Genomic DNA, 24,678 nt, shown 5'->3' on the forward strand with positions numbered 1-24,678 from the left:
TGTTTGGGGCCCAGGAAGGATACGGGAAGTCACTATGCTTTCTGCTCCGTTTCGCTGTGACTATAAAGCTGCTCTAAAAAATAGTGAAAGTAAAACGAAAAGGTTGATGTTGATTTTCATACTTTAACCCAATATATCTAAAATATTACTATTTCAACATATAATCAATATACAAAATTATTAATGAGACACTTCACATTCTTTGTTGGGGCTGTCTTTGAAATGTAATGTGTAATTTATACTTGGCACATCTCAATTTGTGCCAGTCCCATTTCACGTGCTCAGGAGTCACATGTGGCCCATGGCCACCACACTGGACAGCTCTGGTTTCGTTGTCCAACCCCGCCTTGGAATGCAAATGACCACTCCGTCTGTCCTAAGCCAGTCTGAGGGCTTTCTGTCCAGCCGCTGTACCATGATCCTCACTGTACAAATATGGAAGCTGAGACCAACGACTATAAGACAATCCTTATAAGAATTCAGATCTGTTGACTGAAAAGCATGTCTTCTTTCTATGAGTTCACACTGAACCTTTACACCTAGAGCTGAAAAGGCCCGGGAAGAGTTGAATGGAGCTCAGACTCACGCTGGAACAGAAGCCCAGGAGGTGAGACTGAGCAGACACTCATCACCTTTGAGTTTAGTGGGAGGCCACTGGGCTGTCTGAAATGTCAGCTCAAGAAATGAAATAAATTTTAATTTTAATTGTACTACTTTTAGAGCAACTTTATATCACAGTGAATTTTAATTATGACGAGATTGCTGTTTTTTGTTTGTTTCTCCAAAGAGATGAAAAGATGGGCCAGAAGTCCAGTTTCTGGAAGGCCAAGAATCAAAGTAGCAAGCTGCAGCCGTTTTCCAGACAAGCAGGATGTGGGGACACAGAAGAATTCAGGACTGGAGAGGCTAACCCCACAAGCAAGGACTGTCACGCTTCCCATCTCCCTCTGTAAACCTCTCTCTTTTCATGTCATACTGTTCCATGTTATATATAACTATTTTAAAGCTACATACTGGACAAAAAGTGGAACAGACTCCAGCCTCTGAATCGTTATATAAGCGGATGAGAAACCTCCACATTTTCTCCATCAGGATGTGATTGAGGCCCCACTGCCAAATGACAGCATGCTTGGACAGCGCCCAGGAATTTGGGGAAAAAACTGGTGCTCACAGCTGCCCAATTAAGGCACAAGTCTCCCACCTGCCACAGGTATGTGGGTGGGACAAGTGGATCAGTCCACAGAACAAAAGGTATGTGAAGAAGGCCTTCTTTTTGGGAAATCCTTTGTAGATCCACCACCCACCCTTTAGTCACAAACCCAGAAGGGCCTACAAATGACATTTCCAAGGGGCGCAGGCTGCCAGCCATCACAAAGCACACTATCTGGCGGGGGAGATATGGCTATCGCAGAGTTTTCGCCTGCAAGCTGGAGTTCTTTGTTCTGAATGCATGCCCTGCTTTCTGTATGGTTTCCTTGGCAGTCAAAAAGATGCCTAATCGAATGTCCCATTAATAGCTTTATGAATGAAAGGATATGTATTTTAAGAGAGCTTTGTGCCAGCACCCAGTTACACTGATAAACGTTTTGCAGTCTGACAGGAATTAGTTTCAAATAAGTGGTGACATTTAAATAATAAGAAACCTCAAGGCCACGATTATGCAGCCGTACTCTCAAGCACCCTCCTGCTCCACCAAACGTTGTCAAGACCCCTTGCAGATGCCTGCTCAGCTGCCCAGGCCAGGAGCGCTGGCCACCGCCAGCTAAGCAGACATCTTGCTGTGCTCCGCGGACCCTTTCCCAATATCTCCTCCGGACCTGGGAGCCCCAGTCCAGTCTGTCTGTATTTGTAGGGGTTGTGAGGTGTATCAGAACCTTGAAGAGGTACTCTAGGAAGAAAAGCCTTCCCAGACTGTCTCTCCACAGGGCTGTAAGAATCAGATTTCTTCTCTGGAGGACTTCCAGGTCTCTTCAGCATTTTCTCAGTCATCACTGTATCCCTGCAACTCAGTGAACCACAGCAACAACTCCCAGCTTCCAGCCAAGAAGCTTGACCCTGAAGCTGGCCTCGATTCTCTACAGAAGTGAGGCCACAGAACACAGGTGAAGGGCCACTGACCTGGTGTCATCTCTGGTCTCAGCTCTGGAGAACCAGCTCCTCTGCCAGCTGCCCCGTCCTGTCCACCAAGACCTCCTTGCTGAACCCCACCCCCACCCTGTGCCTCAGGACCCTAACTTTGTTTGCTGACCTCCATGTCCTCTCACCAGATCCAGCCCTGGGGAACTGAACTTCCTCTGGCCCACTGCCAGCTCTGGATCAGTCCACACCCCAGTCAGGCACGGCCCAGCCCTGCCTCTCTCTCTCTCTTTCTCTCTCTTTGTCTCTCTCTCTCTCTGTCTCTCTCTCTGTCATGGCTGGGTCGGCCTCGGCCAAGGCTCTGTCAAGAGATCAAGACACAGGTACCTCTCTTGGTCTGTTCTGGCTGCTGTGACAAAATGCCTTAAGCTGGGTGACTTATAAACAACAGAAATTTATTTCTCACAGTTCTAGAGCCTGGGGAGTCCTACAGACTAGGGTACTGGCCTGCTTGTTTCCTAGTGAGGGCTCTCTTAGTGGGTTGCAGACAGACATCTCCCTGATGTATCTTCACATGGCAGAAAGAGAGAGAGAGTATGCTCTTTGGTCTCTTCTTGTAAGAGCCTAAGCCCATCATGAAGAATCCCCATAACCTCAACTAAATCTAATCACTTCTCAAAGGCTGCACCTCCACATACCATCCCATTGTGGGTTATGGCTTCAACATAGGAATTCTGGAGGCACACAAACGTGCAGTTCAAAACATGTGGAGACAAGGGGGCAAGGACAAGAGAGCCCTACCATCTTCGTTCAAACCCCTGAATCAAGCCTGAAGTCAAAGAACTTCCTTTGGAGAGCCCCATTCCATGAACTGATAAGTTCCCCATTTTGCCACGACCCACTTGAGTTTGGGATTTTTCCCTAGCTACTGAGTGCCTGACTGACATGATGCCCCCGACAGATGGGCCTCACTGCCCCCAATCTCACCTCCTCTGTTAGTTTCCTGGGGTTGCCACAACAAAGCGTCACAGACAGAATGGCTAAAATGACAGAAACTTATGGTCTCACAGTTCTGGAGGCTGCGAGTTCAAGGTCAAGGTGTCAGCAGGGTTGGCTCCCTCGGAAGGCTGTGAGGGAGCCTGTTGGGTGCCTCTCCCCCAGCTTCTAGTGGTTTACGTCCATCTTCAGCATGCTTTGGCTTGTAGAAGGACTACCCTGAACTCTTCATGGTCACAACGCATCCTCCCTGTGTGTGTTTCTGTGTCCAAATTTCCTCTTCTTATAAGGACACTAGTCTTGTATGGACAATGCTCCATGTAGAACCTTTGCCAAGGGATTGGATCAGGGACGCACTATACTCCAGTGTGACCTCATCTTAACCAATTATATCTGCAATGACACCGCTTCCAAAGAAGGTCACATGATGAGGTGCTGTGGGTTAGGAATTCAATATATGAGTTTGGGGGGACACAGTTCAGCCCACACCACCTCCTCTGACCCTGAATTGGATGCTGTTTATGCTCTGCTTCTGATCCTCTTGTTCTCACTGGCCTCTTGGTCCAGCACCCACTAAGGCACCAGCTTTGAGAGAGATCACCGGCTTCACACAGGTGTGACCTGATGGCTCCTCACCTCACACCCCAAACATCCTTCTCACCTCCGCAGGAACTGCTCTGTTCATGTCCAGGTATATTCAGTGTTCCTGTGTGTCCCCAGACTGTGGGGAGGTAATGCTACATGTACAAACCTTTGCCAAGGGAATACGGGAGCCGATGGATGAGTTCTTACCTCTTTTTGCATCCAGACAAACTGTCCTGAGATGCTTTTAAGAGGCATCGAGTAATCAGCTGCCAGCTCAGTAGCACATCTTCAGATTGACTCTCCCTCCTTCCCTGTCTCCTTCCCCGTATTCTTCATTCTGTTCCCTGGGATCTTTCTCCCTAATAAAGGTAAAGCTCATAGACCTCAACCCCAGCTTCTGCTTTCTGGGGAATGCAGGCCAATCCAGCCACACTACTCTCCCTCCATGTAACCTGACCATGCCATCCCCCTGCTTAAAACCTTTCAGTGCCTCTCCATTGCCCATAAAGCTCATACTCTCTAGCTATGAGCTTCAAGGCCACTTGGAGGTCATCTGACCGACTGTCTTTCCTGCTACAACAGTCTAAGTCTTAGACTTTGGAAGACAACTGATTGGGTTTCAACTTTGGCTCTTACTGAAAATGTGGAAAAGATTATTTCACCTCTATAAGCTTCAGTTTCTTCATCTATCTGATCTCAGGATTGAGGGGAGGCAATGTGTATAAAGCATCTGGCACAGTGGTTGGGGCACTAAATACATGGCAGCCAGTGTTTATTATTACAAACCAGGAAACCAGGATGCAAAGGGAGCTGCTTCAGGTCACACAGTCAGCAGACAACGACTGTCAAACTTGGGACCAAACAGCTACAATACCAGATGCCCGCTCTCCACAAATAAGAGGCTTGAGTGCAGCTCTCCACTGATGAATTATAACAGTTGGAAATTCACTTGTACTGTCGATATTTCTTCTGCACCTCTCATGAACAGGCTGTGCTTGCTGAGAGCTGGACAGTAAATAAAACATCTACAGTGCCTGCTTCCATGGGGTTCATGTTCTAATGAGGGAGTGGAGACCCTCAACAAGGAACCTGTCAATGTGCTAAGTTCCGTGGCAGAAACCTGGCAGGAAAGGGAAGAGAGAGGGAGGATGGTTATATTTTTACAGGATGGTTAAAAAATTAGTCTTTTTTTTTTTTGAGACAGGCTTTCATTCTGTTGCCCAGGCTGGTATGCAATGGTGTGATCACAGCTCACTGCAGCCTTGACCTGTGCTCAGTCAATCCTCCCACCTCAGCCTCCCAAGTAGCTCAGAACACAGGCTTGTGCCACCATGCCCAGCTGATTTTTGTAATTTTTGTAGAGATGAGGTTTCACTATGTTGTCTGGACTGGTCTTGAGTTCCTGGGCTCAAGTGATCTGCCTGCTTTGGCCTCCCAAAGTGCTGAGATTACAGGCACAAACCACCATGCCCAGCCAGGAAATTAATCTAATAAAGGTTCACTTAAGGTGAAGGGAGCAAGGGAGAAAGTTGATATCAAGGGGTGGCGTTCCAAGCAGCAAGAGTAGGAAGTAGAAAGGCCTGAGGCGGGAGCAGTCTTAGCCTGTTCAAAAGATAGCAGAGGAGCAACCACTGCTGAAGAGGAGTGGGTGAGGGGAAGGGCAGTAGGAAGTGAGGCCAGAGAGGGGGTGGATGGTCTGCAGACACAGGTGCAGACTGTGACTGTGAAATTTGCCCTGAGTATGATGGAAAGCCACTGGAGGGTTTTGAACAAAGTTGTAGAGGCACCTGACTAATTTCAGTGGATCACTCTGGCTGAATGAGTCCAGAGAGGAGGCCTCTGCCATGATTGCAGTAGGGAGAACGGTGGCTTGAACCCGAGGGCAGAGCCTGGAGGCAGTGAGAAGTGGTCATTCTGAGAACATTTTGAAGGCAGAGCTTACAGAACTCACTGATAGATTGGATGAGGGGTGTGAATAGGAGGAGACTCTATGTCTGTGTGGCCCAAGACATATGACACAAAGACTGTGGCCCAAGCAAATGAAAAGCAGGACTTGCCCTTTCATGAAAAGGACACTGAGGAAGGAGGTAGCAGGGACAAATCCGGAGTTTTGCCAAGTTTGAGATGCCGACTGGTGTCCAGGAAACACAAAGCATGCCTGGACACCCAAATCCGGAGGTCAGGGAGAAGTTCAGACTGGAGACACATTGGGGAACATTAGGATATTTGTGGCATTTAGCACCAGAAAACTGGGTGAGCTCACCAAGGGAATGAGAGGACCTCCGTGGCTCCTTGGGGATGCTCCAATGTCCCAAAGTCAGGGCAACAAGAGTCCAGGAAAGAAGATGGGGAAGGAGAGCCCAATAAGGCAGAGAGAGCCACGACCATTATGCCCTGAAAAAGCCACATGCAGGAGTCTCAAGGAGAAGGGAGTGACCAACTGCCTAGTACAGCTGACAACCATATCAGACAAGACTGAGAACTGGCCACAGGATTTGGCAACATGGAGGTCATTGATGACCTTGGCAAGAGCTATATGAATGGACTGGTGAGCACATAAGAGGAGAGGAAGTGGAAGCTTCAGGATTAGACAGGGGGCCAGGCACAGTATCCCATGCCAATCCCAGCACTTTGGGAGGCCGAGACAGGAGGATCACTTGAGGCCAGGAGTTCAAGACCAACCTGGGCAACAGAGAGAGACCTCGTCTCTACAAAAAAGGAAAAAAAAGAAAAAAAAGAAAAACCAGCCTGGGCAATATAGAGAGACCCAGTTTCTACCAAAAAAAAAATTAATTTTTTAATTAGCTGAACATGGTGGTGTGCACCTGTGGTCCTAGCTATTCGGGAGGCTGAGGTGAGAGGATCACTTAAGCCCAGCAGTTCGAGGTTGCAGTGAGCTATGATCATGCCACTGCATTCCAGCCTGGGTGACAGAGCAAGACCCTGTCTCTAAAAGAACACAGAGAGAGAGAGAGAGAGAGAGAGAGAGAGAGAGAAGTTAGACAAGGGTTTGGAGGAGTTTTGTGCAAAAAGGAGCAGATGGTACAAGAGTGATGTTCTTCAGGAGATGACAGCGAATGGGATCTGGGGACAATGGAGATCTTTGGGGCTATTAGCTTGTTTGCTCTTCTCTGGCCATTCCAGCTCTCAGTGTAACCTTCCCCTCCAGGCCCCTCCACTCCAGTGACTCCTTTGGTGACTTATCCACTCGTGCATTCTGAGTCTTTCCTGTCTCACCTCCTGACCCCTCCAGTGGCTCAGTCACTATCTAGCTGTGTGACCTTGGATGAGTCACTTAACTTCACGAGAGGCAGCAATCAGTGAATCTGGTGACTTCAGTTTCTTCCAGCATCAGGGTGGACAGAGAGTCACAGTGGTAGGACCTGGGGGTGTTTCTCTAAGGTATGGGGACATTTAGTCTCCCCTTTGATCTCAGATTCATGGAGAACCCAGAACTGGTTATTAGAAAACTCTTGCAGGGTGAATAGGTAAGCTTATTTAATATTAATTCTTCACTTGGCAAATGCTTGAGTGCCTGCTCTATCCAAGGGTGTGTCAGGTTCTGCAAGGGTGGAGGATGAGCCTCTTAGATTTTGCCCTCAAAGAGCTCACAATCTTGTGGGGTGGTGGGTGTGTCTATTCAAAACCATAACAGGGCAGACTGTCTGGCACATCACTTTGTGTTCATTTTTAGGACCAGTTGTCACAGTTGTGCACAGAAATTAAAGTTCCACAGGAGGTGGGATGTTTTCGGTCTTGTACTCTATGTGCCTGACACATCCTAAGCAGTCAGTACATGTTTGTTGAATGAAAGCAGTATTGAATGGTACCATTTAATTTGTGCTTTGAAGCAAGGGTGGGATTTGGACCTACACAGATGGGTTAGGGGGGCATTGCAGACTGGCGGGAGGTGAGGTGGCTAGAGGCAGGAGGAGGGAATGGCAGGAGCAGTTGTACAGAGACAGTGACACCCAAGGCATGGTTGGTAATTGCAGGCCCAGTGTGACTGAATCGTGTGATATGTCAGGATGCAAAGAGGTTGAACAGGTAAGTTGGGGCCAGATAGTGGAGAGGGTTGAATTCAAGCTATGTTAAAGGGATCAGATTTATCTATAGTAGGATGATCTCATGTTCCCATTTCCCAGGGTAGTTTTGCCTGTTGTCCCAGTGTGATTACTCATGGCGGCCCCTTTCATGCTCGAGTATCCCTGTTTGGATAAGTTATGTGGTCCTGCAATCCTAAAGGCTTTGTGGAACCCCCAAAGGTTTCACAGAGGGACAGGGTTAGACTAGCCTTGAAAGGTCAGTGCCCACAATGCTTGCTGGACCTGGAGGCAGGAGCTGGGACACCCTCCAGTCTGGGTGATTCAAGTCAAAATCTTTTGGTTAATGGTAAATCACCAACAGTAGCCAGGATACGGTGAAATGGGCACTCTTCGGGGAGTGCAAATTGTTCCAGACCTTTTTTGGAAATCAATTTTGCAGCACACGTCAAGAGCCTTGAAAAATGTCCATGCCCTTTGTTAATTCCACTTCTGGAAATCTCTCCTATGGAAATAATCCCAAATATAGAAAAGGTTCTTTGCATAGACGTTCACCATAAAACTCTATGCAACAGGTCTAGAGACCGCTTAGAATGCCACAACAGATGATATTGAGGACATAGGATATATCTATCAATGGATTCTAAGTTCCATAGAACAGGGACAATGTCTGATTACTAACCACTGTATCCCCACAGCTAACATAGTGTCTGACATATTTGTTTAATGAATAAACAAGTGAATAAAATTTTGTATCAGATTAAACAAAAAAGATATAAAACAATCCTTAAATATGATATATAAGTACCCATATGGACATACTACGATCTCAATCAGTTTTTGAAAAAAAACATATGTATATGACTATGCATATGAAAACTTTTAAAATGACTCCCCAAAATGTAAACAGTGATTATGTTTGAGTGGTGGAACTCCTGATAATTTCCTTTTTATAATTTTATTTTTGTATATATTATATATCTTTCATAATGAATATGATTACCTTTGTAAAGGAGGGGGGAAAAAAGGCCACATCAATACTTTAATAAAGAAAGGATAGCATTAGGCAGGGTTTTAGCACTCAGCCAGGACGTGATAAAGTTTAACATCCTCCAAGGGTTCCCAGTCAGTCTTTGTGGTATGAGTCTCTAATTCCAGCCATGATCCTCCTCTGTAAGATGGGTTCCTCCCACAATGGGTGGCAGAGGGTCCATTTGCTGGCTACAGATGCCCCCCACCCCCACCCCCCACCACCCCCAGGAGCTAGAGATACTGAGAGGTGCTGGCTTTCATTGGGGCAGTTTCTACACTCATAAGCAGCCATCAAAAATGATATCTAGGCCAGGCAGTGGCTCATGCCTGTAATCCCAGCACTTTGGAAGGCAGAGCAGGGCGGATCACCTGAGGTCAGGAGTTCGAGACCAGCCTGGCCAATATAGTGAAACCCCGTCTCCACTAAAAATAAAAAAAAATTAAAAAAAATTAAAAAAAAAAATTTGCTGGGTGTGGTGGCAGGCACCTGTAATCCCAGTTACATGGGAGGCTGAGGCAGGAGAATTACTTGAATCCAGGAGGTGGAAGTTGCAGTGAGCCAAGATCGCGCCATTGCACTCCAGCCTGGGCAGCATGAGTGAAACTCCGTCTCAAAAAAAAAAAAGAAAGAAAAAGAAAACGATATCCAGCAAGATGAAAAACTATTGATGATACAGTTTTAAGTGAAATAGACAAGAATCCAAGAAGCCATGTTCACTATGAACATATCTTTGCAAACTATGCACATGGCAAATATTTATCAAAAGAATGAAAAAGCCTCACAAAAAATATGACTACATGCAGCCAGAGGTGAGACAGACAACCAAAACCGAATGCACCTTTTCAGCAATAACAATTTTAGAGACATTCCCAAAACTAGCATGGGTGTCTACAGTTGCTTACCCAGTGACTCTAGGCTCCAGGGCAACCTGTTTCTTAGAGCAGAGCTTCTTAAACTTTAATGTGCACACAATTAACCTGGGATCTGATAAAACGTTGATTTGGATTCAATCGAGCTGGGCTGGCAACAAGGATGCTGCATTATCTACAAGCTCCAGGTGATACTGGGGCACAGAACACACTCATTGAGGCTTCTACCCACTGTCCCAATTCTTAGCACCAAGTACCTTCCCCAGATGCCTGACCTGGCCCTCCGTCCTCAAACGTGTCTGCACCTGAAGTCATCTGTGTCCCCAGCATCTTGGCACCAACAAGACTAATAAAGAGAAGCAACTCCAGGCACCTGCGCAGGGTCCAGGGGGGCCTGAGGCCCCCAATTCCTTGGGAAGTTTAGACAATGGCATCTTTCTGGGGTGATGTGAAGACAAAAGTGACTCCATCTTGGATGCTAGTTTGCCATATTGACTTCTGATTAGCCCCAGTCCCATGAATGCCTCCTGACTCCTACTTTATTTACTGTCCCGAGTGCAAGAATATGTACTCCTGCTTTTAGATCAAAGCAAGCTTGATGTTATTGTGCAAATTCTGGGCTATGATGCACATGGCATTCTTGCTTGGTCTGGTGCACTGCCTTTCATTGTCTTGCTGGAGCACGTACATCCGTTTACTATGGTATATAAGCCTTGGCTCCGTGTGTAACAGTGCAGAGATCTGCCTGTCTTGTGGTCACCCAAGACCACCCTTCTGCCTATAAGTTCCCTCAATAAAACACTCAATACCAACAAACTGGATTTGTCTGCCTCCTTCTTTGGTCTCTTGGCTCCTTTGGCATTTGGGGGTTGCTTTGTGCATGTGGCCTTTTCACAAAATAGATGGGTCCCAGAGCCTGGGCTTTGCTGGCAAGTGGTCACCTGGAGCAGCCAGCAGTAGATGGCACCACAGGACAAGCGCAAGCTGTGTCCAAGAGAGTGGCCCAAGAAATCTGCCCAAAATCCAACACAAAAATGAACAAAGGAACTGAATGGGAGATGTGACCAAAAGAAGCGATAAGATAAACAGCTCCAGGAAGAGAGCTGCTGGCTCAAAGAGCACTTGTCTTGGGTGTCAGTTCCACGGGTTCTTGGTCAGCATGAGAGCCCTGTGCCAGAACCCCTGTGCAGAACCAATGCCGGCTTATGAGGAGGCTCTTCCAGGGCTCCAGCACATGAATACCCTGCCCTAGGAGGCTACAGTAGGCCAGTCACTGTCCACTCTGCTGGAGGGTTGGTCTGAGCCAACAGAGCCATGCAGAGACATCCCATCCAAGGCAGCCCAGAAGCAGTCTTGACATTTCTTTCCCTTCAAGGACAGGCTGTCTGGTCCACACACAGATGAAGCCTTGGGCCTGGTTCAGCATCCAGAGGACTAGGCCATAACCCCCAAGGTAAGATATTCACACTCATTGGAGCCCTTTCTCCTTTTTCCCTGGCTGGCTGGAGGAAGGGGACCCCTGCTTTTTTCAGCCAGTGCCCCATGAAGTTAGACTCCCAGGACTCCCTGCCCCGATCCTACTGAAGGCCACTGGGATGCCCGGGATGCCCAATACCCTGAGGAAGCTTTGAAAGATTCATGGCACATTATCTGGGGCAAGTCAGCTCAGTGGTCAGAGCACGGAGTGAAGGAAGCTGCAGCCATGGCCTTGAGTTCTGGAGGCCTCTGTAGTGGGTCAACAGTAGGGAAAGCCACAGAGTCTCAGTCCAGTTGCTGTATCACATGAGGTCCTTGGAGGCAAGGAAAGGCAGGCAGGAGACTGTGGCTGCAGCAGCCTGAGCCCTGGCCCCTTCCCATGCTGGACTCCTATCCAGCACCAAATATTCAGCAGTGAGTGGCACCTTTACCATCAACCCACCACGGAAAACTTCCCTGGAGCTCTCTCCTTGTGCCAGGGCCTGTCCGTGGCATGTAAGACACAAGCCCCATGATGATATATGGATTTCACCTGCAGGGTGCTCGCCATCTCATCGAGGAGAGGAACTTGCAGGCTGATTTCCATGTAAGGTGGAAGACACAGTGATAGAGAAAAGGGATGGAGTAGGAAGTAAGTCCTGGAATTCCTGCTGCAGAGGGCTGTGAACCAAGACTACTGGATCTATTCTCTTCAGCTGGATGCACTAATGATATAACAGTAATCCCACTGCTTTGCATTCACGGAATTCTTTACTTCTGAAGCGCCTCCATACGCCATCTCTCACAGAGGTGAGGAGTTGACCAAGGTCTGGAGCTCTGACTCCAAGCGCTCCTTCCCTCACCCTACAGTGACCCCGTGATCTCGCTGATGGAGGTGAAATCCCTGGGTTCCCAGGCCAGGCATCTGTTGCTGTGTCACCAGAATGAACCCTGCCTGCTGCCAGCAGACATCTCCGGCTCTGGCATCTTTCAGCTCAAGCTGCAAGGCTTACTGTGACCTCTGGAATCTGCACTCAGAATTCTCCCAGGAACAAACAGCTGAAGTATCAGAATGCCAGTTTTCACAATGCAAATGGATGCAAAAACGGCTCTTGCCAGCCTATCTGGGCCCCAGAAAGCCAGGAATGCTGGGGTGCCACCCCAGCTTGCAGTGTGCCCACTTCGCTAAGTGAAAGAGCCTGGCAAGGGATATGGCAGGGAGAAGCCCTAGACCTGATTAAATGGGATTGGACCTGCCATTTAGCCTCAGGGACACTTTGGAGACTTCCGTGTGTACTGTGGACAGGGGTAGATGCTCCAACTCCTCCAGGGGGGCACTCTGCTGGCAAGTCAGCACCAGGGCCTTGATCTCCTTCTTGAAGTTGGTGTTGAGAAAGCCGTAGATGAACGGGTTGACACAGGTGGAGGCCATGGCAAGCAAGTGGCACACCAAGAAGATGAGGTTCCCATGGCAGATGGGGATGGCCTCATGGTGCCAGTCCTCCAGGCTGTTGAACACATGCAGAGGCAGCCAGAGCACAGCGAAGGCCACCACCATCGCCACCAGCACCACATTGACCTGCTTCATCTGCCCAGCTCGCAAGCTGTAGGTGCCCTTGTGGAACACACGCCCCTGCCTCTGCAGGCGCCGGTAGATGCGTGCATAACAGACCAGGATGAAGCCCAGTGGGAGGCAGTACTGGAAGAGGAGGAGGAAGGTGGTATAGATGGTGCGGTGGTGAGCCAGTGGCCAGGACTCAGTACAGACCACCTTATCCGCCAGGAACTCCAGAGCCTTGGAGTGGTTCTTGTGAAAGACATTCTCCAGGATGCTATTGGCCAGGAAGGGCAGGGAGAGGACACAGGCAATGACCCAGATGAGCACAATCCCCAGGTAAGCCTGAGAGATGCTGGGCTTCCAGCCTGTTGGGTTGATGATGAGCTGATGCCTCTCCAGGGCCACAAGGACGAGCGAGAGGATGGAGACCGTTACCGACACGCACTGGATGAAGGCCGACATCTTGCAGAGGGTCTCTCCGAAGATCCAGTAATCCATGATGGTATAGATGGCGGTCAGCGGCTGGCAGAGGAGGCACATGAGGAAGTCAGAGAAGGCCAGGTTGGTGATAAGCAGGTTGGTCACGTTGGTTTTCTCCTTCTGCCTCACAGTTACACACATCAGGCAGAGGTTACCTAGGACCCCCACGACAGTCTCAATGCTGTAGGAAGTGACGATGAAGACCATCATGTCCACAGAATCCTGGCAATGGTCAGAGAAGTTGTATGGGATGCCCAGGGGCTTGCTTCTGTTTTCACCCTGTGGGGATTTTGGCAGCTGCAAGGCCAGGAGGTGAGAGGTGTTCATGGTGGATGTGAAAAGATTCCAGGACACTCGAACTAAGTGATACACTTCAGGGACGATGCCTGCAAGGCAAACAGACAAACAATACTCAGGGATCAAGCCCAGGGTAGAATCCAGGGAGGAGCAGGGCCTGGTAGAAAGGCTCTCAGCTGCTTCCATCCCAAGGCTGGTACCTGGAGGGGCTATTACCTAAGGCTCATGGTAGGACACTGGCATCCAATGGTTTCTACCCTGTTAGAAGCACTTGTTGCATGCTGGCTACTGTGCTCAGCGCTTTCATCTATTAGCTAGTTTATTCCTAGTTTATCAATCCATTTCATAGATGAGGAACCTAAGACCCCGAGATGGAAAGCAACTTGCCCATAGTCACACAGTTAATAAGTAACGGCCCCGTTACAAACCCAGGTCGTCTAATGCCGGAACTTGTTCTACCAATTCCCTCTGGCCTCAGGATCTGAGGCTGTTCTGATGATGAAGAAGTTGGAGTGCTGTATGCAGAGATTAGTGATGGAATTGTTCAGGGAGGATGGGTAGAATGCCCTTTGTCACATTTTATCTGAATGGAGACAGCAATAAATGCCACTCTGCACAGGACTGCTTGTGTCCTTCCACGGTACCCCATTCCCTTCAAGATAGAGCTAAAGCCTCGGGGATCCACACTCAGTGCACCCTCCTGGTCTCAGCCCCTCCCTGCCCTGCCAGCCTTGTTTTTTAAGCGATACCTGGCAAAGTTGAAGACTGCCTGGTATGAAAAGCCCGGCTCATCAGCACACCAGCTTCCTCCCACCATCCACTATGTGCACACACACACCTGGCCAAAGCCACAGGTGCCCAGTGTCCTCCCCAGAACCCACTCCATGACTATGTTCAAGTCACCTGATGCAGTGTGCAGCTCACAAGCACACCAGAGTGTTCCACATCTCTAAGCCCTGGTACAGGCTGTCCCTTCCCCGAGACCTCCTCAGCACAACGGACCCCCTGCCAAGACTGGGTTGGAATTTAGACTCCAGAGTTCCCCCATGGTAGTGCCAATGATGGATGTTTTGCATGGGAAGCACCATACCACTACATACATCATTGTGACTCACCTCTCTGATTCTCTAGTCATTATTAATCCCACAGGGTTGCAGTTCTCAACCTTCAGTAAACATCAGAATCATTCTAGAAGCATGTTGAAAGTGCAGATCCCAGGGCCATTCCACCAGGAGATGTAGTTAAGTGAGTCCAGGATGGGGGCCAGGAATCTGTATTTAACAAGTAGACTATGTGATTCTGACACACATGGCCCTTGGACCCCATCTTGTAAAACACTATTTATAGCAGAAAACCCTATTTGAGATATTCTTTAAGTCTCATATAATGCCATATGTATTTTTGAACATACATATTTTCTTCATGATCAATTGGTACGTTAAGGCAGTTTTTGCAGAGTACAAGGCCAAAATCAACCAGAGTTCAGTAAATTCTGTTTGTCGGCTGTCATGAATGTCACTCACTGTGCATCTGATCTACTTATAATGATGAGTCTCTGAGGTCCGGAGTTCAATACCTGGCTTGCCAACATGGTGAAACCCCGTCTCCACTGAAAATACTAAAATTAGCCAAGTGTGATGGCACATGCCTGTAGTCCTAGCTACATGGGAGGCTGAAGCAGGAGAATCACTCGAACCTGGGAGGCGGAGGTTGCAGTCAGCAGAGAGTGCACCACTGTACTCCAGCCTGGGCAACAGAGTAAGACTCTGTCTCAAAAAAAAGATGAGTCTCATTTGGTCATTTAAAAGATCAAGCTGTTAATTCACCTGATAGTTTATAGTCTGGTTATTTAGGAACCAGATCTCGAAGGCAGGAAGATTTCTCCGGCACTACGGTTTTCTGGCAAAAAGGGCCATTTGGGGCTGAACATGACAAAATAAACTATTCTAGAGGCAAACACAAGCCCCAGTATAAGATAAAGAGCAGCCCCAGCTGCATGAACTTGTGGCAGAGGCACTGCACTCAGAAGCAGCAAATGGGCCAGAATCCAAGGCTCTGGGTGACCATCAGCAGGCTCGGCCAGGAGTGTGGAGAAACACCATTCATCCTAAACTGACCACCTACAGCAGGATCAGAGGGGAAGGACTGGGCTGGGAGGGCTCCAGAAAACGCTCACTGCTTCATTCACCCACTCAATAAGTGTGTGTCAAGCCCTGGGCTAGAAACAAGGGCTGCAAAGATGACTTATACAGCCATGGCCCTCCCAGAACAGAGGGGCTGACCAGCACAAATGCAGATAGAACTCACTGCATTGCCAACACCAATATGAAAGAGAGGCCTGTGAGTTGAGAGATCAGAGAAGGAGCAGGGAGATGGGAGAAGAGGTGGCAATGGTACAGGGCTCGACGGCTGAAGAGGAGTCAACCAGCCAAAGGGACAGGGAGAGGAGGGAATTTGAGGTGCAAGGAACAGCATGTGTAAAGGCACAGAGGCAGGAAGGAGCAGAGCCTGCTGGGAAAAGTAAGCAGAATAACAGGCTCCAGGGCGGCAGATGATGAAGCTGGAGTGGTGGGCCAGACCAACAAGGCCAGGTCCATTCCAGTAAGATCACTTGGATATAGAAAACGGATTGGAGGAGAGGGCCAAGACAGGAGGAGGAGGAGCACTGAAAAGGTGGTGTTGGGCATCTGCCTGGTGCTGCTGGGCTTAGGGTACACTGACCAGTGAGGACCAGGGGACCTCAAGTCCCTCAGGCACACCCAAGGGGGTGGCGAGTGTAGGAGGGAGAAGATGAATTATTACACAACGTCAGTAAAATGGTGTCTCTGCATTTTGTCCCCAGGCAGCTCTCCAGACCAAAAACTAGAGCCAGCTGCAAGCCCCAACAGGGACCCCCTGCAGCCTGCCTTCCCAGTCAATCAGAGGAAAACTAATGAATCATACACACAATGCTATCTCCCAGTGGGGTTACAGTAGGGAAGGCCCTTTGCTTTGTCTCCTGAAATCTCAGCAAAAGCTACTATATCCTAACGCTGATAGCGCCCAGACACCTCAGATGCAGCCCTTACCTCCTCGGCTCGCAGCTTACAGGGTGAGGATGGGACAGCCCATGTCTCAGGTGAGGAGACTGAGGTCCATAGTGGGGGCAAGATGCTCCCCAGATCCAGTGTGACGCTCTGCGCCCCGGGCCAAAAGCAGGCAGGGCGCCCGGCTTCCCGGAGAGTTCATATGGGGGCTCACTTGGCCCCGCCCCCGGCTGCACTCCTGTGCCCAGGAGGCATCAGGCGCGGTGCAGAGCCGCCTGCTCCTGCTGTGCCGATGCTGCCTGCCTGAGGAGCGGAGCGGCTGCCAGGCTCCCGCCTGCGCCCGCCCAGCCTGCCCCTTGTGCCGGCCCACGAGAGCGCTCCAGCCGCTCGCTGGCCCTGGGACCCCAGCACCTGCCGTGGAGAGCCGCATCTTGAGCCTCCAAGGCCTGCCTGGAGCTGCAGCCCTGCCTGCGTGTGTCTCTCATGCCCACGTCAACCCTGCACACAGGCAGACTGGAGCTGCGCTGTCTCTCTCTCTCTCTCTCTCTCTCTCTCTCCCTCCACTTCCCTCTCTCTCTCTCTCTCCCTCCCTCCCCCTCTCCCTCTCCCTCTCTCCCTCCCTCCCCCTCTCCCTCTCCCTCCCTTTTTCTTTAGGACTCTCTCTCTCTCTCTCTCTCTCTCTCTCTCTCTCTCTCTCTCTCTCTCTCTCTCGGGTTGTGTGTTTCTGTCTCTCTCTCTCTCTCTCTCTCCCCCACCTCAGTTTCCTCATCCATGAAATGGGTATAAAAAGAACTGCCTTTCATAAGTTCGTTCAGAAACATTACTTGCAGACCTCCTATGAGCCTGGCTCTCCTGCTGGGCACCAGAGCTGGACAAGACAGGCTCCCTGTCCTTGGTTCCTTCTGGAGCTCTCAGCCCTGGGGGAGAAGACAGACAGGGTACAAGGAAAGAGGGAAATAAATTATTACAGAGAGTGAGATGCTGTGAGCAAATGGGTTCGACAGGCCAGATGGATGGCACAGCCACAGCAAAAGCCCTGAGGCTGGGAGCACTCAGCCCCTGGAGACCCAGGGAGGGCAGTGTTGCTGAGAATGTCAGCCAGGGTGAGGGAAGGAGGTGGGCATCCAGGGTGTGAGTGAAAACTCAGGGTGGGCCCTGGAAGTGGAGTGTCTTATCTCAGCCAGTCCCAAGGTTGTGGCGATGAGAATTCAATGAGAATGGTCACTTTCTCCTTTGGAGCTGAGATGCACATGACTTGGCTGTAATGGAACAGCTTTGCTTACAAGGGCTGCTCCCGTTTTGAATACACTAGCTTATAATTCCCTGTCCCTCACCCCCACATGGCAAAGTCATATGTGTGCTTAGAGGACCTTCTGAGAGTAACAGATTTGCTTCAAGAGTACCTCCTAAACGCTGGACATACACACCTGTCCAGTGAACCTCCTGTGGCTCCCATGGAAATGGCCCCATGAAGTCACGGCAGTGGTCCCCCTAGAATGGCAGCTGCCGTTTGTAGTGCATAGACTCTACAGACACTACCTTAGTTAATCATCACAACAGCTCTGAGAGGTGGGCATTTTTATTCCCGTTGTGCTGATGAAGCAAAGTGACACTCAGTAGTTGAGCAACTTGCCCAAAGTCACTCAGCTAAGAAACAGCCAGATCCAGGATGTGAACCCATCTGCCAAGCACCCAGGCCTCTGCTCACTATCGCTGTAGACTGGCACCTGTCATCTCTTCTTTCTGGACTGTGCTCCTTCCTGCCTTGACTACCTGGAAAGCTGCTGCTCCTTCATTGCACCCCATCTCCGATGTCCCTGCTGCCATGACAAATTCCCGCCACCCTCCCGTGCTTTGCTGCAGAGGCCGACGTAGAAGTCTAGTTGGTTGTCTGCCTGAGTACCCTTGTCTCCCCGCTCCCCTATTTCTAGGTGACAGTTCTTGTCTCTGCCTCCAGATCCCAGCACACGTCCACATGCAGCATCTGACAAAGGAAGGAAGGGAAGGGAAGGGGAGGGGAGGGGAGAGGAGGGAGAGGAGGGGAGGGAAGGAAAAGGAAGGAAGACATTTAAGGAGACTTGATTGTAATGGTAGCTTCCAGACGTGTAAAATCAGAGAACATTGCTTGACCAGAAACTGCTCAACTCCAGCTGGGAACTCTATGGACACCTGTCCTCTGTGCAGGCAAGAACTCAGCCACTGTCACCTCCTTCTTGCAGGGAAGCTGTGTGGGGTCTGGATTTGCTGGTAAGCCCTTGGAGGCAAGCTTCCACATAGACACATTTGAGAACTACTGCCCAAGGCATGTGGCCCGAGTCCTAGCTCTTGTGGGTCAGAGAACAACAGAAGGCCTGAAATGGTAGTAAAAGCAGCAAACAGCTCCCATGCCAGGCAGAAGCACGTGAAACGGCGCTTAGTCCATCCTCATGCCTAACTGGTGTGGTGTGATCATCCCATTTCACAGGCGAGAAAACTGAGCCTTGAAGAAGTAGAGTGTCTTGTCTCAGCCAACCAACTTGTAGATGGCAGGGCTGGACTTTCAATCCAAAGTCCAAGCTCTACCTTCAGGACCATAATGCCCAGGAGAGGGGTAGGTAGCTCTTCCTAGCAGACATTTCAGGTTAAACCAATACGCCCAGAGCTGGCTGCCAGACCCTTTGCCTCTGCTAGGGAAAGGAGACAGCACCCCCTGGAGGCAGCAGAGCCCTGCACCAGTCATAGCCAGGGCACTTGAAGCTCCTCAAGCAAGCAGTCTATAAGAAAACACTGGGAGCTGCTGTCCTTCCAGCTTGCTGGAGTCCAGGGTCGGAAGCATAGCCTGAGAGGCTCTGCCAGTCAGCCAGGCTGCATTCCGCCATCTCTGGGGAAGGGGCTGGGTAGGATTTTCCTTCTGCCATAAAAGTGGCTGGCTGGTGTGACCTGCTGGAGACTGGTCTTCCTAAATAGCTTAGTGATAGGTTCCCTTCCCACTCCATCAGGAATGTTCCTCATGAATCACCGGAAATCACACAGGCACACAAGTCCCTTAGGTGTGTGCAGCGCTCCACATGACCTCTCTGACCCTCAGTCCACTGCATGCTCAGTATTCCCCCTGGTCCTATGAGGAAGCTGAAGATCAGCTAGTCACGGGATGGATAGACCCCAGCCACCCTCCTTAGTGTAAATTTGCTGGGATTTGGAATCGGGCCCATTCACAGTTGCTTTCACCACATTGAGAGTCAGTGTGGCGACTGGTCACAAGCTGGGCACAGAAGCCATCTCGCATTGCCCCAGATTCTCACCTGCAAAGCAGAGCTAATAACGAGGTTTGCCTTGGGAGCTGTTGTGGCAAGAAATGAGTTGAGATGAGAACGGCTCTCCATACAGTTACGGGCAGGGGGGAAATGCCCTGCAGAGCTGTGGCTGCTAATAGTATTCCTGTGTCCTGCATGTCTGCCCACCTCCCTGAGCCTCTGCCCCAGAGCTAATGGGCCATCCCGACCAATTCTAGCTAGAAACCTCTCCAAACCCACATCACAACCCATACATCTCACCTGGACAGTCCTAAGAGGCCCTGCAAGCTCAGCCATGGTGAGCACTTCCTAGACACTGGACAGACAGACACAACTCTCCAGTGAAACCTCCTGTGACTCCCCTTGGAAATGTCCCCATGGAGTCACGGCAGTGGTCCCTCTAGAATGGGTCCCTCTGAAATCAGTCTGACTCTATTCCTCTTTCAGCCCTTCTAGTGCTGCCTCCCCCAGACTCACTCTGCATGTAAACTCTTCATTTTCAGGGAGTATGGTTGAGTTTCCCAGATCCAGGCTTGTGTAGATGTTGCTTCCATGGCCTGAATTCATAAAGCTCTCCATTCTCAGAGACCCATCCCATACACACAGCTCCCTGAGAAATGTCCTTGACCATCCCTGCCCCCAACCTGCGCATTCTGAAGGGCAGCTGCAAAGCATGGCCCACTCACATATAGCTCCCAGAAGCTGTCCTACTTTTCTCATGGAAGGCTATAGCAGAGGGAAGCCACATCAGCTATCCGTGGAAACCAGTTTATTTTCCGGTTCTTATAACAGAGAACCAAATATCCTCACACATTTAGAAAATCAACAGCATAAAGGAGATAGGTCAAGATAAATAAACAAAATAACTGACTCCAAAAGAAGCTGAAATAACTTAGGGAATAGAAAATAACTTTAAGAGATTAAAAAAACTTTCTTTAATGCCTAAATTAGATAAATTACTGAATCCATATAACAAGAGCAGATTGCCATGAAATAAGAGAGACCAAGAAAGCAAGAAAGAACCATTGAAAACTAAGCATGACTACTGAAATTTGAAAACACATCATTAGAAGGGATGGGAGAACAAGCTAAGGAAATATCCCATAACGTAGAGCAAAAACACAAAAAGATGGAAAACTTCAGAGCTAAAATAAGAGACATGGATGATTAACACTAATGACCCATCATCCAATTACTAAAATTTCCAGGAAGGAAAAATCAAGACAATGAAAGGCAGCATATCAGTCATAGTCTGCGCAGGACACATAATTCACCCCCAGATTGTCAAACAAAGGGACTTTAATAAAAAGGTAACTTACAGAGGTGTGGGAAGGGTTAAAGGAAAAAAACAAGAAATGGTGAGGTGCCCAGAGACTGGCAGGAGAGAGAAGCAGTTACCACCCTACAACTAAAAGAACAAAAGGAGAAAACCACATTACCAGAGCCAGAGGACTGTGGAGGAAGGGCCCCCAGTGGGAGCCTGTGTAGTATGGCGGCATGCCACTGCCTCTAGACAGCATCGAAGCAAGGGGAAGCAGAAAAGAATTATACCAACCTCTCTCTCCTTCCACTTCCAGTCTCCTGTCGGTCCCTCCCATTGACCAAACCCAGTTGGAGTCCTGCCAGCAAAGGAGCCATCAGCCTTCCCGGGCACAGGGAAGAGCAGAGAACCACAATAGAGAATGCATCTGGGTGGGGTGTGAGCAAAATAGTCAACATATAGAATCACCAATAGCAAGAGTATTCCAGAGCTACAGATTAAAAGGAAGCCCGGGGAGCTGCTCCACACCTAGACAGGTACTGCAAAATTTCAAAACACCAAACAAACAAAAAAAAATTCTAAAATGTTCCACAGGTGGGAGCAGGAAGAGAAAGGTTGCCTACAAAGGAGAGACAGAGACCATTCTCAGTCTTGTCAACAACATAGGATGGTGGAAGACTATGAAAAGATGGAACTATATTTTTAGGACTCCTGGAAATATATTTTGAACCTAAAACTCTCATCTCAGCCATAATATCAAGTGTAAGGGTAGAATAAGGATATTTCTAAACTTGCAAGCTTACATTTCCTGAATCCTTTCTGAGGGAATTCATTAAGAAAGTGTATTAGTCCATTTTCACAGTGCTGTAAAGAACTACCTAAGACTGGGTAATTTATAAACAAAACAGGTTAAATTGACTCACAGTTACACATGGCTGGGGAGGCCTCAGAAAACTTACAACCATGGCAGAAGGGGAAGCAAGGTACATCTTACATGGCGGCAGGAGAGAAACCATCAGATCTTGCGGAAACTTACCATCATGAGAACCGCATGGGGTAAACTGCCCCCATAATCCAATTACCTCCCACCAGGTCCCTCCCTCGGCCTGTGGAGATGACAATTAGAGCTGAGATTTGGGTGGGGATACAGAGCCAAACCATATTAGAAGGTACTCCTGCACAACTGGTACTCAAATCAAGCAAGGAGAGATGAGGTCAAAGAAATGGTTGAACTGACCCAGGAGCATGGGATTTTCTTTCCCTACCCAAATAGTAAACCGGCATTACTGTATTTCTAGGGGAATTACAGGAATCAGCGCCATGATTAAAGACTTGAAAGATGCAGGGACAGGGATGCCTGTCACATTTCTGCCCACTTGGCTCACCTCTTTAGGTCTTTAACCTGTGTAGGAAGCTGCTGAATTTTGGAGAATGACTGTATGTCATCGTAAACTTAATCAGGCAGTAACTCCAATTTTAGCTGCTTTTCTAAATGCAACGTAGAACAACTTAACCACTTCCAGCACTTAGTATGTAGCTATTGACTCAGCCTGTGTTTTCTCCCCATCTATATCAATAAGAACCAGCAGAAGTTTGCTTTCACCTGGCAAAGATAGAAGTACAAAGTCAGTGTCTCCTCCCAGATCATATTCATTCTCCAGCTTTCTGTTATAGTGTGGTCTACAGAGACCTTGATCTTCTGAACATCCCACAGATCCACAGATGGTATGCTGGTGCACTACACTGGTAGCACATGCTGAATGAACTGATGAGCAGGTAAAATAAACCAGACGCCTTCATAAGATGCATGCAGCACATGGGCATGGGTGGGACAGTAGCCATCATAGCCCGGGCAGTCTAAGCTGAGCACACTGGATGTGTACCAGATGGCACCCATCTGGAGTGGGGGAGCCTGGCATGGCACATCAGAGTCAGAATAGGACAAAGAGTGGCCATGCAGGGAGGCAGGGGCACAGTGGCCTAGCATAGGGTGTTAGAGTCCAAGTACTGTCAAGTGAAAGCCCACACGGCAGAAGGGGACAACCAAGTGTGGATGCCAGAGCCATGCAGAATGAGTGGAGGGGTGGAGTTCTGCTGTGGAAGATTGGGTACATGCAGGGGGACCAACTGAGCAAAGCTAGCAGCCAATTTTCTCACTCATGGAGAAGGCAGTCATGAATAAGGAAGGAGAGAAACCCAGAATGAGCCCTGTGGCTTTGATTAGAATTGAAAGTATTGATGTGAGCTCATGGTTTTCTATATAGAGAGATAAATATTGATAAAAATAGTGTGTGTGCATATATATCCTTGCTCTGTCCACTTAGAGAGTCTGGGAGCAGTGATTCCCCAATGGCAATGAACACTCCTAGCACCCATATATTGACTTCTAAATGCCATTCTCCATTAAAAGAATCCAAGGCTCCTTCGGAAAATGACTGATTCTAGGGTGGGGGCCAGGAAAGCCCAAGATAAACCTGAAAGATCTTGGGAGCTAGAAATTAATGAAGTACTCTAAGAATGATGGGTGCAGGCCAGAAAAGCCCAGAATCTGGCTTGAAGGGGACCTTGATGGCCAAATCTTGGACCATGTAAGCATCAAAGTAAAGAATAATGATGATGGATAATAACCCACTGAATAAAATAAAAATCTGAATCCATTTCAATATAAGTAAATGATGGAGTAAAGTGAAAGTTTGGTGAGGAATGGAATATTTTCATGGTTTCAGTGTGCCTCATCACAAAATACTTATTTATTACAAAGGGAGGAGTCACCTTACAGTGGAGAAGCTGGCAGTCACCTCTGTAATCAAATGATCATAGTGAACACCATCACTAATCGTAGAGTGAAATTACTTACCACATGACAGGATGCAAAGAGAATGCAGCACAGCTTCTGTGATCTTCCTGCTGAAGGTGCATGCAAGTGAATCCAACCCTGAAGAAGCATCAGACTCGCCCCAGGTGAGGGACGTGCTACAGAACAACTGGCCTGTCATCGGGAAACATATGGCCATGGAAGTCAAGGAAAGAAGGGAGAACCATTCCAGATTGAAGGAGACCACAGACAGGATAATGAAACCTGTGTATCTTGGGACAGCTGATGAAACTTCAGAGGAGCCTGCTGATAAGGCAGTAACAAGGTGTTCATGCAAATTGCCAGGATCATGCTCTCAAATGGCGTAGAAAAATTAATGTTCTTTATTCTCACTTTAACTTTTCTATACGTTTAAGATGATTTAAATTATATTTTTAAAGGTGTCAAAAATTTTCTTCATCTTTATAGAATGAAACAGAAATAAAAATTGAAAGTGGTAACCTCTGGAAATAGAACTGGGGGAAAGAAGGAAACAATATTAACAGGAGTTACCTGACCCCTAGGATTTTAGGTCATTTTTTGCTTTGTTTCCTTTTCTACATTTCTCTCTATTAAAAAAGAGTGAGTGATTACAGCTTTATAAAGGAAAGAATCCATAAAATGTATGTAATTAAATCCCATAGTACAAAGGGCAAAGAAGCTTGGCAACAACGATTCCAGCCTCAGTTTCATTATCTGTAAAATGGAGCAAAGATGAGTTTAGGCTCATTGCAAACTGGTGAGGATTCAAATAATTAAGGGATAGGGATAGAATATCAAAGTCTTTTCAAAGCCACGTAGAAGGGAGGTGTGAGGGAGGGTTCCTAGGACTTCAGAGTCGGAAGCCGATAAGGGCCTGGTGTTCCAAGAAGC

The 24,678-nt window shown here is 48.5% G+C and overlaps 1 protein-coding gene across 1 annotated transcript; it reads right to left on the reverse strand.

Moving 5' to 3' along the window:
* Positions 1-12,043: 12,043 nt before the first annotated feature.
* Positions 12,044-13,530, reverse strand: NPY4R2 (neuropeptide Y receptor Y4-2). The gene has a single exon (XM_007962685.3). It carries the CDS (start codon positions 13,420-13,422, stop codon positions 12,295-12,297), a length of 1,128 nt encoding a protein of 375 aa, XP_007960876.2. The 5' UTR covers positions 13,423-13,530; the 3' UTR covers positions 12,044-12,294.
* Between the last annotated feature and the right edge of the window lie 11,148 nt (positions 13,531-24,678).

The sequence above is a fragment of the Chlorocebus sabaeus genome, chromosome 9 (genome assembly GCF_047675955.1).
Source record: "Chlorocebus sabaeus isolate Y175 chromosome 9, mChlSab1.0.hap1, whole genome shotgun sequence".
Classification (NCBI taxonomy): Eukaryota; Metazoa; Chordata; class Mammalia; order Primates; family Cercopithecidae; genus Chlorocebus; species Chlorocebus sabaeus.

Excerpts from the sequence above, each read along its gene's own strand:
- NPY4R2 (XM_007962685.3), bottom strand. The coding sequence starts at position 13,422 with ATGAACACCTCTCACCTCCTGGCCTTGCAGCTGCCAAAATCCCCACAG.